The following is an 18833-nucleotide window of genomic DNA, read 5'->3' on the forward strand; positions in this document are numbered from 1 at the left end:
AACAATAAAAAAATATCTGACTGTATTATTTCATTTTATTTTACAATTAAAAGAGCACGCCCAAAGACCATAAGCCGAATTAAGCCCAAACGGCATGTTGTAAGTCTCCTGTACAAATGCACAAGCCGGATCTTGCAACTCAACTATACTGCAGTACAGGACGAAGGACACAAAAGCCTTGCCTATTTAGATCAGTGGCTCTTAATTAGTGAAAGATCCTGAGAGAGAAAACCCTCTACTAATTGAAGCTAGGAATTAGGGATTAGTCACAACAGATCCGTGTAGATCGGAGAGGCGATATTTTTTTGGAATAAAGCATTACTGGAGGCCCAAACGCTTTTTCAGTTTCACCAGGACAAACTGGCGGGCGCGGGCTTTGTCGTAATAGGTGGGATTTACTAACAGCTGCCCGAGCACCTCCAAGGGAAACCTAACAGCTCAGAGGCAGCTGCGTCGCGAAAACATCTACTACTAAATTAAAAGGACATATTCATGATAAATCGTTTAATATGCTCTTTCCATGTTTTAAACTATTTTTTATATGATTAGAGACTCAAAATTCATTCAAATTAATTTCAAGTAGTTCCACATTATTCCATACAGTTTTTCGTGGCGTCATTTCTGTCCAAACATGGAAACAATAAAAGGGTTTTGTCGTTCGATTTTATCTGTTCAATGTATCAAAAGAGAAGCGTTATTAAAATAAATCAACTTTAGTTACTTAGAATATTCAAAAGACAAACTTTTTCATAATTTAACGCGGGCTGGTACTAAGGAATCCTTTATGAAAGTGACTGTCAATTTATACCGAAACCTGTTTGCAACTTTCGTCCTGTCATCATAAATGTCAATTTCCTAAAACAGATCTCTTCGATGCTGTGTCATTATAACTCTTCATAATAAAGTCAAAGTTAATGCTCTCGGGAAGGAGGGAAAGGATGAACGAGGACGGATCAATGAAATAACATCGTGCACCATTTTTACAATAAAATGTATTTTTTGTTCATTTATTACATCACCGATAAAGAATAATATCATTCTACAAACATTCGTTGCGTAATCTCTTCGTGACTATTTCTGTCCACATAATTGTGGAACGTCTTTCTTTGCTTTTTTTTGACTTATGAAAACACAGCATCCGCGTGCATAGTGTTTAGTTCATTTAATGCTGGTCGTGAGTATTATTACGTCTGCAAGGGATTAATATTTCAAGACCTTTGCCTGGAACGAAATTTAAATATTCCTACATTCAACATAGTACTCTGCTTCTGGCAGTGGAAAGATCATAATATTAGCGCTCTGCACTCGCGACACGAGCGCTCTGAAACAGGAATGTAGCTGATTACGCGATCCCGTTTGTTCGAACGCTTCTTGCTTATTGGCGTTGGGACTTTTATCCGGCATAAAATAGCTCCTATTCGTCTCTGACTAACCGCAAAACAGCTAGAACCGACGATGAAAGATCGAATTAATGCCCGTTAATTTTGTTTTGTGTCTTTTCGGGAAACATGTAATACAAACACAATATAAAAAAAAAGATATTTTTTTTGTAAAAAAAAGCATGGCGTACCATTCAGGATATTATCAAAATAACCCTTCTACTCATATCTGTTCGTAAAATAGTTATAACTAATGATACCATGCACCCCACGCTTTTTTTACAATAAAATCGTTTTTTTCTTACACTATTTTGAATTCAGATTTATTTTCTATTTTTTAGTTGAATTTTCTATAAAAGCGTATTTTGTTGGTTTCTTTAAATTATTATTTATTTTTCATTTTTTTTTTTTTATTGAATTGTCATCGGTCCGTAATAAGTATACCAAATTTCGAGTTAATCCGACGTTTTGAAGGGGGTCAAAATCATGTTCAAAGATTCCGTTACATACTAATAGTCTTTTAATCGTTCTCACAATCTTGTAAACCTAAGAAAAATCTCATAAGGTTCCCCCTCTGGTTGTTTTAAATAGCGTAAAATGTCATAGCAGCAGTACCTGTATGCACGTGACCGACACGGCGCATTGACGGCAAAGGAATATTCAACACGCGGCTCTCGAGAGCTTGCCGCTAGTGCAGAGCGTGCATTATCGATTTATTATTTTCCGAAACTGCCATGAAAACTACGACTACCTACATAAACTCTCGTAAAATACACGTTACCCAAAAAAATAATCTATGTCGTCGACTTAAAGAACGCTATTTCGTTGTATATATAACATAATTTATATTTCTAGAAAACTAACAGTACATATTATAAAATTTATAAATAATACAGAGCTATATTCCGTGAACCGATTGCAGTGGTCTGCATTCGATCGATACGAACTGTTCAATTCGATTTTAAATTTCACTGAAGAGTCGGTTCACATATTCATTAAATACTTTAATATATTAATTGTCATTTTATTATTAACCGACACGGTAACTACAATATACTAGGAACGATTCAACAGTCAATCACATAACCACAACGATATGCGCACGTTAACTTAAGCACTTAACAAAACATAGTTCGATTAGAATCGTACGTTGTATGTAATAAAGAATAAAAACGGGTTTACCCGCAAGTCTCCTAGTCTAAGTTACGCCCTCGGGCGAAGCACGAGATTGCAAGTCTGTGGAAGATTAATTACACTAAGCAGTTCTAATCGACTCCAACGTCCCATCCGCCTCATTGAATTGTCTAGGCAGACTTCAATCCGGCCCGCTGCGTTTATCGTCCCCCGGACTGATTAAGTCGAACTGAGTATATCACAAGAAACGACGGCACTTCGATTCGTAACGACCAGAACAGAGTTGCTTGCAGTAAGATTTGCTACACTCGATAGTCGAACACTGGACGCGAATTATCACAGTTTATTTTTAGTTGGAGAGCTCAAATTTCAAGCTTTCGCTTTTTGACGCGGCCGGCACTGAACCATGCAGATGTAACCGGCGTCTACGTCACAGCCGCTCACCAGGAGGTTCATGAGGACACTCGACGATTGCGATTTCGGTTTTGGTGCAACTGGGGAGGGACTACGCTTCACGCGTTTGGCACTAGGCTCTTCTTCCTCTTTCATCACTCGTTTCACTCCCGTATCCCAAGTTGATATGCTTCTGCTTGGCATTAGACCTAAAAATACTTAAAATGTGAAAAGGATCTTATAAAATTTTAATAAAAGTTGATTAGACGACTGATTACCTTGGTCTGAGTATATGCTGGTAATGAGATCCTGAGGGGGCGGACCCGTGAGTAAGCGTTGTAATGCCGGTGCCGGTGATGTGTGCGTCTCGGAAGGTTGCGGTCTGGCCTGGCTAACACTGTCAGGCAGGGCTCCCCACATGACAGCCGGCTCCAGCACGGGAAGCTCATCGCTTATAGGTATAAATGGCGAATTGCTGTCGTCAATCTCGTCCGACCTTGTATTATCGAAAGCATCCAGCGACAGCTCTGTCAGTAATGAGGATTGTTCGCAAGACGAATCATTTTCCTAAAACGACAATTCTAAAGTAAAATCTGTTGGAAATTTAATAGAGAAGTAACACATTCGTGAATACTTATAAACGTTTGGTTACCTGTGATTCAGGCGATGATAGTAATGAGGGATCGGGAGCTAGAGGATCTACCGGCGATCCGTTAGCTAAATCATCGCCGAGCAAACTACAATAGTTATCGCTCAATATAAACTCATCAAACATATCAAAAGGACTGTTCTCCAGTGGAATACAAGCGTCACCGGCGGTGGGCGCCAAATGTGTCAGATCTTCCGGCTCGTCTTTAAGCACTGAAAATTCAACGTCATTATTGTCAACGAATCCGTTTTAAGATTATGATATTAGAAAAGCAACGCCGGATACCTAAGCTTTGGTTGAACAGCCACTCACTTGTAAGTCCCTCGTCTTGGGAGAACATGAGAAAGCCTTTATTCATTTCTTTCTTTCTCGGTGCGAATATGAGTTCCGTGACCGGTATAGGTCGTTCTTCCTCCGGCGGAACGATGGCGACTATAGCGCCGTTAGCGAGCGGTTCGACGGGTGCACGGAAGGAGACGCCCGGCGACGCGACAGCTGGCAGCTTCGGTTTCAAATCGGCGTGCTGCACTTGGTGTGCGGCAAACACCTCATCTTTGCACTCGATACCGCTGTGAACAGTACAAATTCAGTAACATTGGACGCCCAGAGGGCATGCCTAGTGCAAGTTATCACGTGCCATGGTCTACTGCCTCCGATGAATAGTGAGCGTTGCGCACGAGCTGCGATACAACAAACGATAATTCAAACTGCACGGTCATTAGCAGAAACAGAATCGAAGATTTTAGTGTAAATTAGTTTTGCATATACACGCGAGATAAGTAAGTTAGAGACAATACTGTGGGCGTTCAGAATGTCCTCGTCGCGGCTTCAGTTATACAATGGTCAATAGCCAGTGGAGTAATCACTCGACAATATTCAAGGTTGACGACACATTGTGGCACGTACCTCGACGCTACTCTACACTCGATTCGATAAACCATACCTAATTTACTACAAGTCTAGACAACGACAAAAATTAACGCCGACATGAGCTTATAAGATATGATAAGAAATCTTTATAATCGACAAACGCGTTTTGATTGATTACTAAGATAATATAATACAGTACAAATTTATGCAATGTGTTAGTATTTTCTCTATCTCTCTCTCTTCATATATCAATGATTTTAAATCACCGTGCCCAACCATTTCATTTATTTATGTATATAATTTAATAAAGCTGCTCGGAGAAATGCTCACGGCCCGCCAAAACCGTGTAGACAGTAAAACGTAAAACAAGTTACAAACGAAAAACTTACGTAACAACGAAACACTGATCCAGAGAATACGTAATGTTTTCCAACGACTGAAATTTATTTACAAACACACTAACTAATATAACCCACCCTGGGACAAGATTACGTAAGGAACATTTAATGAAACGTTATCAAGGTTAACTTAAAGATTGGACGCACAAGACATATAAAAATGTGCGTCAATTGATATGAGAACTAACGTAAGTACAACGGAATAACAATATCATAATCTATCAAAATTTACAATTAAATTAAATTTTGCATCACCAGTTTCCCATCAGGGCGTTACACTAATTCAATCTCAATCTTTATCTAAATTGAGGGCCAATGAATCAAAACAACAAAACGCTACAAAACGGCAACTCATTGGAAATCCGACGTGAGGATGTTCTATTATTTCGGCCGTTGCATTAAGAGCTATTTTAGAAAGTGAATCTCGAGAGGGAGAGTGAAATGCACTAAGTTCACGCTAGAGAGGGATGTCATGATGGAAGCGGGCACGGCCTTGTTGATGACCTTGCCGGCCCCATCCCCCGAAGACGAGCCACGTTTTCTACTCAGCCATTCACCAGGATCAGCTGCGCGCGCACGCAATAACATTCCCGTATCGATTGTCAGGAAACGATTAAGAACAAAAATTCCACTATCGTACTCAGACAACAGTGCTATTTTTTTTAAATTCAAATAATCTGTGCTGACAGTACATTCAAAGATCGCAGGGTATTTTTTTTTATAGCTTAAATGGGTGGACGAGCTCACAGCCCACCTGGTGTGAAGTGCTTACTCGAGCCCATGGACATCTACAACGTAAATGCGCGACCTACCTTGAGATATAAGTTCTAAGATCTCAGTATAGTTACAACCGCTGCCCCGCCCTTCAAACCCGAAACGCATTAACTGCTTCACGGCAGAAATAGGCAGGGCGGTGGTACCTACCCACCCGTGCGGACTCACACACCAGTAAGAAATCGCTGGGTATTTTAACGTGGAAGACGTGTGCTCAAGACGAAAGTGAGTCTGGTATCGATTCGGTCTGCGCCGAGCTCGTTTTGGGCGGAGTTGCGTAACGTCAAAAAGGTCTGGGATGCGATTAAATAGAGCAGCTGTTCAGTGGCCTTGGCCGTGATAGCGCTCGGCGTGAAGCGCAATTCGACAATTACATTCGCCACGGTCGAGGTTATGTGATGTCATTTAATCTATTCACGAAACACGAATCCTATTATTAGGTTAGCATTTAGGAAAGCGCGGGTGCGTACAGCACTGTTCATGATTATAGGGTTGCAATCGAAAGTGATACCGTCGTAAGATAGATGGAATTCAACAATTTTACCAATTTAAAACATTTTTTTCAAGTCGGTAAGTATTTAAATAAAAAAGCCGTCAACTTTTCTAGACAGAGAATAGATAGTTTTGATACTTGGTAAAATAAAAGTTTGGTATTTTTTTTTCCAAGGCCGATGTAGATTAGATTACGGTACGTAATGGCGTTACTGTTAAAAATAAACAAGAAAATATGTATGACCTGAATTAAAAAAAAAACATTCGTTGAACAAATTACTTGGATTACTTGACGGACTATTTTTGCACGCTCGAATTTGAGTCATTCCATAATGCCCAAAAAATTTCCACAAAATCTGACGTAAAGTTTACTGAATAAACACCCGGCAGGTTACATGCAAGTCACATTCGACATTCTTCGACCGGCGTTCATGAATATTAAACCAACATGAAGTTAAAGGTGCTTTTGTCTAAATACTAAATAAAATTATTAAAATGTAGAAATCAGAGTTGTCTGCCAGTGAAGTAGATATTCGGCGCGGGAATCAAGGCCGTCGGTGGGGCTATTATATAACCGGTGTTTGTGGCGGCTGGGGGGAGGGACCGCTAATTTTAGCGGATCTTACACAAATATCACTAAGACGACGCATCACCCAATAACGCACTCATCGCGCTCTGTAACAATGCATAATTATTCCCGTAATAACAATGTTCTAACACCGGCGCGCTCAAGGAAAACTAACAAAATATGATGGCATGTGAATCAATTACGAGAAACGAAGGTAAGCTCAATAATAATGATACGAATGGAGCACAAATCGCGTCACACATCCACGTAGATCGACATTATATTTTAAAATTTGAATGCAGTCTTTTCATTACAGATTATTCGAGTCATACCCGGCGAACTAAACAATTACGAATGTTAGTGCGTGCCCGTATTACCGTGATCGAAAGACGTTTATATAATCTTGATAGTAAACAGACACTTTATTTTATTTTAGTGGCCACTGTCACAAAAGCACTATTCACCGGGCACGACGACACGTCCTTACCATGATGCGAGACGCGATCGATGTGTTGCCAAACAAGTTTGTCTGGTGTGATCCGGCCGGCTTGCGTGCTATAGGGCAGGCGGATCAGCTGATCGGTTCACGACTTCGGCCGGGGGCGGTGGGGTGGCCGCGTGGGGTGTACGCTTGCGACGAAGTCCGTAGCGCGAATGATACGAGACGGCGGGCAGCGGCGGCGCACTCGTCACGCGGCCTATCTAAACACACACAGTAGGTACGCGGGCCGACATAACTCGGCCGATACGTTTTTGAGGATCGCCGATGCGTTCATCCAGCAGCCACGCAACAAGATAAGAGCGGCGTTGGCGAACCACCGCGGCCCGACGTATGCCCGATCACGAACAGGTTAACGAGCTATCATTGCACCGTCGAGTGATATCCACTAGTGGCCGTTAACAACGATAATTTTACAATATACGATCCATTCAATAAAACTGATAAGATCCAGTAAATTAATAAGACGAAATGCAATTTAAACAGCTATAACAAGATAAATATATTGATATACAATCGCGTACCACCATGCTTGAGCGCCGAACAACGTAAAATTTACAGTTCTTAAATTAGGTTGATGTATTTTAAGTTGCACCCGCTGCTGGAAAGGCCAATGAACCTCACGTGACATATTATGCGCGGTTGATCCGCAGACCAGAAATAATATTATCAATAATAATTCAATTTATTACATATTATCGTTTTAAAACACATCATAGCTTGTTACCATAAGGAACGTGTTATATTGGCTACCGATATATATACAAAATGTGGAAACAAACAAATTACGTCATATAATTAAAACTACTTTTACGGTTTAATATCGCGTTTTTTATTGTCATTATATGATTAATACGACCTTTCGAATACTATACAGTTTTCGTGGTCACGGACGAACACGTGATCATCATAAAAGTTACATTATTAATTATGCCTACGAGTCGCGAATATCAAGGAAAATACTGAATTATTTCATTAACAATCCACAATGGATCATTCCACACGACGGAAAACATGGTTATCAAGTCAACTGAACGTATTGTGCGGTAATAGCATGATAGTGCACGAGGCGATCTATCCATTAGTTAGTTGTGCAGGTCATACGATATCGTTCGACTTGGAGTTGCGTTGTTCCACAATTTAGCCGCGTAACACGATATCTCCCGCTAATGGACCTCGTTGTCCGGAGCCGCGGCTTGTTGCCGTCTTGATTACACGTGCTACTGATTTATATTTCCACTACTCACTGTAATTTTGTGATATTTTTCATTTATTAAGTTTCCAAAACCATTAAAATTATGATTTAATAAGTCAGCACTGAATTGCATGACTAGAAATTGAGTTTATTAAGGACAGTTAAAAAATATATTTTCGGTACTCTCAAGACTTATATAATAAGTGATCATTGGGTCCTTGTTTTAAACCTTGAATCATAGCAATTATAGTGTATCATAATGTATTTACGGAAATTGAAACAAATCGATTTTGTTTGTTCAAAACTATACGCAAGATTAATTAGACAAGAACAAGTAAATGAAATACAAAATCAATTAATGTTCATAATAAAAAAAAACAATTATTTAATATTTGTCAAGTAATTCTTGTACAAAGGCCGGGTATTTATGTAAAAGTTCGCGGAACTAAGTCTAAAGAGTACTTGAGTTGAATCATTGGAACTGTATAGTACCTACATGTAAGACAAGAAAAACTTGTGCAATTTTTTTTTGAAGTGAAACTTCCTTATCGGCGTTGGAAAAAAATTTACCGTCACATTTTTCGGTTACGCGTCACATTTTTCCGTTACGCGCCATCTTTTTCTTGCCCCTACCACGGTTGGTTCAGACGAAGAGTACTTTCACTTTCTCCAACGGAGTAGGGATAGCATTAATGTTTCACTTCTTACCTGTGTACACTAGTACACGCACACATTTTTTTTTAATTTGAAGTCAGTCTATTTTACGGCCCACCAGATGGCAAGTGGTTACCATTACTTATGGGCACAAAGTATTATTCAAAAACCTTTTGAGAGATTTGCGAACAGTAGCGAGGAAGACTAAATTGGTGCGATGTCAATAAAGGGATAAACAATTCCTCGGAGTAATCCTAACTATTTGTCCATTAAATAAGTTGCACAATGGTTTACGAAATGAAAATATGTACTTGTAATTAATATCCACGTATAAGTTCACAATTTTAGCCAATTCTTACGAATCATCCGAGTCATCGGTTTCCTTGTATTTTGTCTATAATTTGTCATACCTATTAGATACATATTATGTCGAGTGTATTCGCGAATTCTGGTGTCTACGTGCCCGATGCCATGAGCTGTTTTGATCACTTATCGAAAAATTCATTTGAAAATGACCCGAATAATTTACATATTTAAATTATATTAGTCTCAAAATCTCGCAACGAAATGTGTTCTATCGACCTATTTCTACCCAGCTGACTGGAATCCAATATCGACTATATCAATTTCAATATACGTATGTAGGTATTTTCCTCTAGGATATTTCTTTGTTTTTTGGGTCAGACACTGTTCTAACATTAGAATTGAAGTTAAATATAAGACCGGTTTGCGAGTTAGCTTTGTCTGGCGGTTTGAAATTTAGTGTTAATTTGTACTGACAGCTACAGTTTGTGAAATGCCTTCAGCTATTGTGCAATTAGGAACAGAGATACGCTGAGTTCATCGACCCCCCCCCCCCCCACCCTCTCGAGTCCAGGTTCACCTACGTGACTCCACTAGCGTTGCACTGAACTTACATCATCAAAAATACAAAGATACCTCAACGATTATGTACAGTTTTTGGCGTCGAAATTTCATTTGGTAAATTTTTTCATGATATAAAAAAATAGATTCCATAGTGAGAAGCAACACTAAAATTTTAATTGATGTCATCAAAGTCATAACTATCTCTAAATGTAGTAGTTTCCATTATCGATTGTCCTAAGAAATCTCTAATGACCTATCTATCTCAATTAGAATTTTTCAATCCCGTTTTTGCAGGATAGCCGTCGGAGCCCCGTGGTTCGTCAGGAACGTCGACCTCCATGACGACCTGGACTTAGAGTCCATCAGTAAGTATTTACAGTCGGCGTCGATGCGCCACTTCGATAAAGCGGCACGACACGAGAACCCTCTCATCGTGGCCGCCGGTAGCTACATTCCCGATCCTGCGGACAGAATGGAAAGCAGTCGACGTCGCCCAAAACACGTCATCTCGGATCCTCCCGATCCACTAACGGTGCTTCTAGGTACTTCAAGCACCGGTCACCGTTCTCGTCGAACCCGTCGCTTGCGACGAAGGGCTCGAAGAGTAAATTAACTCTCAGACACAGCCCACTGAGTTTCTCGCCGGATCTTCTCAGTGGGTCGCGTTTCCGATCCGATGGTAGATTCTGCGAAGCACGACTCTTGCTAAGGTTCGTGTTAGCATCGTCGTCAGGTTTGAGCCCCGTGACCTCACCTACTAGTTACGGTTACGCTGGAATAGCCTTTCTAGGCTACCAGATTAGGTAGGAAAAAAAAATTGAATTTTAATTAACCGGTCACGCTACTACTACGATTAATAATAATATTTTATTTTAGGAAAAGTACTCCTTCCCTGAATTCATTCGGCTAACCGAGCTCTTGGACCATGTGAACAGAGATACACACATAAAATAAAAGTTTCAACTGCATTGTTAATCATCGATTGTTCTACTCTTCATGCCCAAACGCAGAAATTGGCAGGATAGTGGTTCATGTGCGGTAATGGGAAACGCCCTAGGTTTCTTTTTATGGATTACTGGTGGCCCGGAGACCTTTCCAATTTCATCAGGACAGATGGGCGAACAAAGGCTCAACCAGGAGGGGATCATGTTATGGATAAATCATATGTAACTTAGCTTACAGAGGTGTTAGCCGCAAATTTGTTCAGAAGTCACCTTGGCCTAATTTATAACTTTTCATAATTATAAATTCCCGACGCGTAGGAACCAACATTCGGCCTATACGAGTATGCCACGGATACAATTATACGTTCCGTTGTTAGTATATATTATTAAGAAGGGCCACACTAACCGAAGTCTATTTGGATGAGTGGGGTTCTGTTGAAATTCAGACTTTGACCTCACATTAACTCAGAACGGGCGTTAGCATTAATGATGTGATGTCTGCGGTCTCCGATAACCGCGTAAAGACTACGATGTGAGCTTCGTTCTATTCCCATCCGGTATCACTAAAGACGTTGCGATTTAAAAAAGTGCCGTGGACGATTTGGTCGATGCAAATTGATCAAAACCATTGAAACTAAATAATTTTGAAATGAGAACGGAACGTGCAAATCTATTTGTCAATGACTGTGACAGGTGGAGGCCAGGTATGGTGAAGTCAAAATTAAAATTGAACCACGTGCATTTGACAGATATATTTAAAAACAGCGAAACCTGATTTACTTAGAAGGCTATTTAATTATTTCACTATAAGTTTTTTTGAAATACGTGTCTATATTTAAATTGATATTTACATTAAATGTATTTTAGTGGAAGCATGATAGAATTAAAAACAATGAAGGAATTTTGGCCTGCCTTTAGGCTATCCAAATGTATTCACTAGTTTTTCATCACTTAATGAAAATAGAGAAAATATTTTTATATTCATAATATGATTTATATACCTACACCGCTGCCATGCTTTTTTTAAATTATAGTACCTACACAAAAAAGTTCGGGAAGGGGATAAGAATGTTGTGTCAATGTTTCGATTATTTTTTAATTGTCCCTGTAGACAAGTGAACATACGGCCCACCGGATTATGAGTAGTAATTGCTATCGCTCATGGAGGTCTGTAATGCCAGGGAGCACAGCCAAGCCACTGACTACTGCAAAATTCTCTGCAAACTTCGTTCGAAGAAAGAGATTTTAAGATGGATCTTTAAGAGAACAGAGGAAACTTAATTATGATTTATAAGGTTCTGAGAAGTACGTCCCGGAATATAGAAACACCGAAGGAGGGATTTCATTCCAATTTTATTGTAGTAGGACTCATGCATAAATTAATTGACTAGATATCGGCAAGATTTTACCAACGATTTTATCAATGATATTGTGTTATACAATGGAAGTTCACTAATCCTTAAATCCCTGATATGCGTCGTCTGCAAGTACATTATCAATAGAGTGTAACAGCTTTACTGTTTTGGAGGGTACAGCCCCAACCAACAAGCCAATTGATACTACGATCAAAAATAATTTCAGTTATTCTATGGATACTTTGACATCACTACTCAAGCTGAGCCAGCGATGTGCACGTGACGGTGCGCACGTACTTCCGTAACCATTCATTGAATGACATTTTATTGAAGCGGATAAATCAACTTATTTAACGTAAGTAATAAAATATTACTCATTAATAAAATTTTTAAACTGAAATCAATAAAAAACATACTATTATAACATGGTTAAACAGTGTTCGGAGTTTAGACGAGGACAGTGAAGGAAAGGCGAAATCAAACCAGGCAATGCGATAAATAAAACAAATAAAATCCTCGTATAAATTACATTCCAAAGAACACGAAATCAAGACTGAAACGATAGCCGTCGATAATATCAATTAGTTTTGCAATGTACAGTTACGAGTGTCGCGAACGAAGAAAAAATAAAGCAGTCCGCTTTCTCGCTGGGCACGTTACAAAATCGTCGAACCTCGTCGAACAATGAAACAAGTCGACGACCCGACGATAATCAATACGAATGATTTATTTCGAAGCACGTTTGGGCGTTATGAACACGGGGCGATTGAAAACAAAAACACACCGCCGTGTTTGTGAAATGATAATGAAGTTTAAGATACAATTAGCGAATACTGGAAAGGCATGTGATCGCGCATGAATCGATATCGTCGTGGAGCGCAAGAAATCCTGGAATCTAATTTGATAGTTTGCTGCTAACAGACACTACAATTACCTAGTCTCACTTTGAGAAGGCGACACGACATGAGAACCCTCTTGTCGAGGCCGCTGGGAATTACACACCTGATCCTGTAGACCGAATAGTAAATAGTCGACGTCGCCCAAAACATGTCATTACGGATCCTCCCGATACATTGACGGTGCTTTTGGTTACCACAAGTACCGGTCCTCGTCGAACCCGTCGCTTACGACGAAGGACTCGACGAGCGAATTAACCCATAGACGCCTATAGGTCGCGTTTCCGATCTGGAGGTAGATTCTGCGAAGCACTGCTCTTGCTAAGGTCAGTGTTAATAGTAACACTCCGGCTTGAGCCCCGTGAGCTCACCCTACATGTTAGGGCGAAGCTGAAATAGCTTCTCAAGGCTATCAGCATAGGTAGGAAAGAAAAAACGGTGGCCCGTTAGTTCTTTAACCAAAAATAATCCTTTTAGTATAAGGACTTAAAAAACTAAATAAATAACATCATGTGATTGTGGAATCAAATTTACTGCACGTCAGCAATATAATTAACAAATACTCAATTTACAACTTGTTTCCACAGTGGGTAGACGAAAAACTAGTCTAGAGTAGAACCGGTCCAATGTTACGGAAAACGTGAACCCGTTTGTGTATACAGCATTGCAGTGCGAGCACCACACCATATCGATAAACATGCAGTGGTAGCTGTTACAGAATAGAATATACTGAACGAAAATGTGAATAACGTCAACATTATTTTATATTTTGCATATGAACAAGTTTCGACATCCGCTCGGTAGAAGGTAATTACTATTGATAAGATCTCGGTCACTCCTAAAGGAAAACACACATCATAGAAACTTATGGTAGAAGAAAATTGATAAATGTAATGCGGCCGGCTTATTTATGGAAAGAATAATAAACTTTTTGAAATTGCACTTTAGATTATTGCCAGATATAAAATAGAAGACAGCTGTATGAAGCTTTTTGTAATTTAAAAAGTGGTATCCTAGATTTCAAGGCGCTGAGTGTATCAAGCCCACGCGTCTCATTCATGGTTTATACAAACTGCAGTATTCTAGACGAGTCGGTAGTAGGAAGGCGAGTACAACGAGCTCGGGGGGTGGTTTGCATTCTCCCTCCTCCATAAAGCGTCCAACGACCATGCCAACGTAAAATTCAGGATGTAATGTACGGTTGGATTAGAAAGATTGAAATTTTACAACAACATTTGTATTTGAAACATTTAGGACACGAAACGAAAGTACCTACACTAGTTATTTTAAATCGAATTTAGTGACCCGGCAATTTTTATTAGTCATTGAAATGCCCTTGGGAAGAAAATGACCGTAAAGGGACCATTTTAAGATGAATCTTTCAGAGGAAACTTAATTATGATTAAAAAGGTTCGGAGAAGTACGTCCCGGAATATAGAAAACGATCAACTTTTTTTTATTTTTTAGGTCGGTGAACGAGCTCACGGCCCACCTGGTGTAAAGTGGTTACCCGAGCCCATAGACATGTACAACGTACATGCCGTCACCTACATTGAGATATGAGTTTCTAAGCTTTCAGTTTCTACAGTACAACGGCTGCCCCACCCTACAAACCGAAACGCATTACTGCTTCACAGCAGAAATAGACAGGGTAGTGCTACCTACTTATGCGGACATCACACACAAGACGTCTTACCACCAGTAAAACCCACTTAACTCAACTACTTATGTACGGGATAAGATTCATTTCAATATTACAATAATAGTGCGCAATAGTCGTTACAAGACGGCCGTCTGGTGTAGTGGTAAGTGACATGGTCACTACACAAGGGGGTCGCGGGTTCGAATCCCGCCAAGGGAAGATATTTGTATGATAAATATAAATGTCTTTTCCAGGGTTATGGATGTATATTAGATATATGTATGTGTATAATAAAAATCTTACATTTATTTCCGTCATCTGGTACCTGTAACACAAGTTCTTTACGAACTTATCACGGGACCAGTTAACGTGGCGTGATTGTTAGTAAATATTTGTTAGATAGTTAGATAGTTAAAGACGCCAACGGATTCAAATTTATTCATTCCTGTAATGGATCACCTTTTTATTGTCGCGTACCAGATGAATCTCTTCAATAGTTTTACGACTAAAACATTACTTGCAATGATGCGTTTACTGCTTCCTTGTAGATTGCTTCTCTGTAGATACTTGTGTTATTTTGTTATGAATTATGAGTTTCATATATAAATAAAAATTTTAGATTAGGTAAAATGTATATGTAAATGTGGATCCACTGTTATTACACTGTGGTGTGATTGACAGTAGTATTTACAGCACATCCTGAATTTAGATGGAAGAAAAGAGCTACTCAATAATAAAGTAGAAATGTTTTTTTGTTTTTTTTTTCAAAAATATAACTTATCATATTAAATATCAGAAAATTTGCCATAATCTGAATACGGCCATTTCGATTTATTAAATATTGATACGATACAAAACAGTAAAACTGTTCAAGAACTAAATCGACCAAGACACGATTTAAGTTCTAATTATAAACAAAACGAGGCGTGGCCCCACGTGCATAATACATACATATAAAAAGTACATGGTCGTTCCTCGCATTGACCTACATGTAGCGTGAAAATAAATCTCTACTGGTCACATTATCTGTACCGCCGACTGTATAACCGTTTCCGATAGTTGCAATATATTAGAATTAATTTGTAAACGAATGGGTGGCAGGTTTGATATGTTCGAGAGTTAGTTCCTTTGACATGTAGAAAGTCATTTACTTACTATCTAATCCCTGCTAGCCTCGAAGGGGAATTCCAGGTTCTCCGGTTTGACAGTCGTTTTCACGGGGCTCAACTTGGAGGAATTTGTGTACATCTGCCCTGGCAAGAGCAATACTGCGCAGAATCGACCAGCCGATCGGAATCGCGACCCACTGTCAAGGTTCAGCATGAAACTTAATGGGTTATGTCTATGGGACGCACTCTTCGAAAATTCACGGCGACGAGAACGGTGATTAGTGCTTAGGAAAGCAACGAAAGTTGATCGGGAGGATCCAGAATTACGTGTTTTGGGTGATGTGAGCGCTGTGTGTTGCCCGATCGTATGGATCGGATATGTAATTAAGAGCCAATGCAGCTGTTTGATTTGGAAATAATGTGGTAAAAGTCACCGTATGCCTAATATTATGGTTAAAACAATTGTCACATAAGATCGAATTATCAGGTTCTTATATGGAGTAGCACTTCGACGGTCGACAAATTTAATTTATTCAATCCTAATGCACTATTTACATGTCACTTCATGACTGTGAATAAATAATTTGCTGATTATAGATCAAGATATAAACATATCCTTCACTTTAACATAACCGCACTGACATAGATTCACATGTGGCGTGGACACTGAACCAGTTCAATGAAAGGATATGAAATGATTTATACAGAGGCGATTGGCGTAAATGTAATTAAATGTAGTACTTAAATATACAAATAACATTATATTTCGTTTTGGGGAAAACAAAAAACTAAAATTGTTGAAATTTGTGGAATATAAAAGTTTGTAAATTTAAAACGAAGCCTGTTTGATCTGATTAAAAATGTGTTTCGTTTTCTTAAACCTTATTTTTTTATTTACTGAAATTCTATCTAATATCTAATTTTTTTTTATTCAATTTATTTTTAGAGGTAAACGAGTAAGCTAGAGTAAAAATACACTCTGTAAAGTTTTTTTTTTACTTATTACAAGCACGTTCAAATTGAACCATCGATTTGGAGGTGTACTTAATATCGCTTTGAATGAAAGAAAATAACATGAATATTCTTCTTATAAAAAATTGAACAGATAATCATATTCTTCACATTAGGGCCACAGAGAGCCAAGCGAAATATATACGGATCGAAATATGATGAAACAAGGGACATTGTAAAATTGGGAAACCTGTGTTTATAACAGGATTTGGTGAACTAAAAGCTAAGTCAAGCGATAGTGTTATAGGGATTAGTAATTGGATTATACCTCACCTTGTGTAGGAATCAAATTCGATGCAAGATACATTCCAATAAAACGGAACTTTATGGAAGCACAATGTTATGGCATGTTAAATCAATAAGTTCCATGTAAAAAATATCTTATCAAGAAACAGATGCAATAATAAACAATATCAGTATTTTTTAAAGAGTTTTATTATACGATCGGCGTGAATTTTTCTATATATAAACCATAAAATAATGGTTAATTTAAAGAACATTATCCACGGTGACATACAAGAGAACCAAACACAATATTAAATTAAGGACTAATGTTTTAAAGAGATATGACGGGTTGCCCTAATAACGGATTGAGAAATTACAAACAGTACTCTATTAAAACTTTCTTGCATACTGAGTTTATTGAAGGTAAGGCGCATAACTTTTACTAAACTACCCAGCGTTTGGATCAGTGGCGTACACTTCAATTTGGAACTTGTATCCTCTTAATATAGTTGGAGTCTTCAAGCCAATAGTAACACTTTTTTGTCCTACCCCACCACTTGTGATAAATGCCTCACCGTCTTTATATTCCCTCAAGTCTGTAATGTAAACAGCAGTTATCAGCCCAGAGTGAGGAGCATTTATTTTTATATTTGGTCTTCTTTTCGACAATCCCGGAACTGCTTCTACGATTTCACTGTATATCTTTCTTGACCGTGGTGTATCTATTATTCCTAATCTTATATCATTAGATTCCACGATGGAAGCTAATTGTAGGAGAGCCACAGAAATCACAACGATTTTAGCGTACATCCTTACTGAACGTTGATAACGAACAGACGTTTTTTTATGTACAAAATTGAAAATTTAATTGAATACGGTTTTGATCGTAAAACCTTATTTTAGCTTTAAAAATAATTATAAAACAAGCTGAGCGCAGTTAAAATTCATGGTCGCAATGATAAGATTTTTTTTTTAAAGTTTGATACCTTTTTCTGCTATTTGAGAAAGTATCAAAATTACGATAGAAAACTGTCCATTTAGTAATCAATTTCTAGTGGAGTTCGTAAGTTGTATTTTACGTAATTGAACTTGAGCTCATTATCCACTAGGTCGATTACCGTAATATAAAAATATGGATCATCCTTCAGTTAATCAAGCGATCTCTAGTTTTTATGGTATTTTGAAACAAAAGGCAAATTGGATTTCAAAAGTTAAATATTTATTGATTGATTGGCGTAAATGTAAATAATTGTACATACTTAAATATACAAATAACATCATATTTCGTTTTGGGGAAACCTAAAAACTAAAGTTGTCGAAATTTGTCGAATATAAAAAGTTTGTAAATTTAAAACGAAGCCTGCTTAATCTGATTAAACATGTTTCGTGTTCTTAAAACGTATTTTTTTATTTACTGAAATTCTATCTAATATCTAATTTTTTTTTATTCAATTTATTTTTAGAGGTAAACGAGTAAGCTAGAGTAAAAATACACTCTGTAAAGTTTTTTTTTTACTTATTACAAGCACGTTCAAATTGAACCATCGATTTGGAGGTGTACTTAATATCGCTTTGAATGAAAGAAAATAACATGAATATTCTTCTTATAAAAAATTGAACAGATAATCATATTCTTCACATTAGGGCCACAGAGAGCCAAGCGAAATATATACGGGTCGAAATATGATGAAACAAGGGACATTGTAAAATTGGGAAACCTGTGTTTATAACAGGATTTGGTGAACTAAAAGCTAAGTCAAGCGATAGTGTTATAGGGAT

The 18833-nt window shown here is 38.3% G+C and overlaps 1 protein-coding gene across 5 annotated transcripts in view; it reads right to left on the bottom strand.

The window, feature by feature from the left end:
• LOC101739525 (hypoxia-inducible factor 1-alpha) overlaps positions 1 to 18833 on the bottom strand; it is a 121441-nt gene that overhangs the window by 12067 nt on the left and 90541 nt on the right. For 2 of the 5 annotated variants that reach the window (XM_062676166.1, XM_038020252.1), the window contains exons 8-11: positions 3868 to 4124; positions 3559 to 3767; positions 3185 to 3473; positions 2958 to 3115 (exon numbers count right to left, since the gene is read on the bottom strand). In XM_062676166.1, coding sequence (XP_062532150.1) covers positions 2958 to 3115; positions 3185 to 3473; positions 3559 to 3767; positions 3868 to 4124 — 913 coding nt within the window. Of the gene's footprint in view, positions 1 to 972; positions 3116 to 3184; positions 3474 to 3558; positions 3768 to 3840; positions 4125 to 18833 lie in introns of those variants that run through there. The other 3 variants (XM_038020254.2, XM_038020251.2, XM_062676167.1) reach the window with 2 other exon arrangements.

This window comes from Bombyx mori, chromosome 25 (assembly GCF_030269925.1).
Source record: "Bombyx mori chromosome 25, ASM3026992v2".
In the NCBI taxonomy this organism is placed as follows: domain Eukaryota; kingdom Metazoa; phylum Arthropoda; class Insecta; order Lepidoptera; family Bombycidae; genus Bombyx; species Bombyx mori.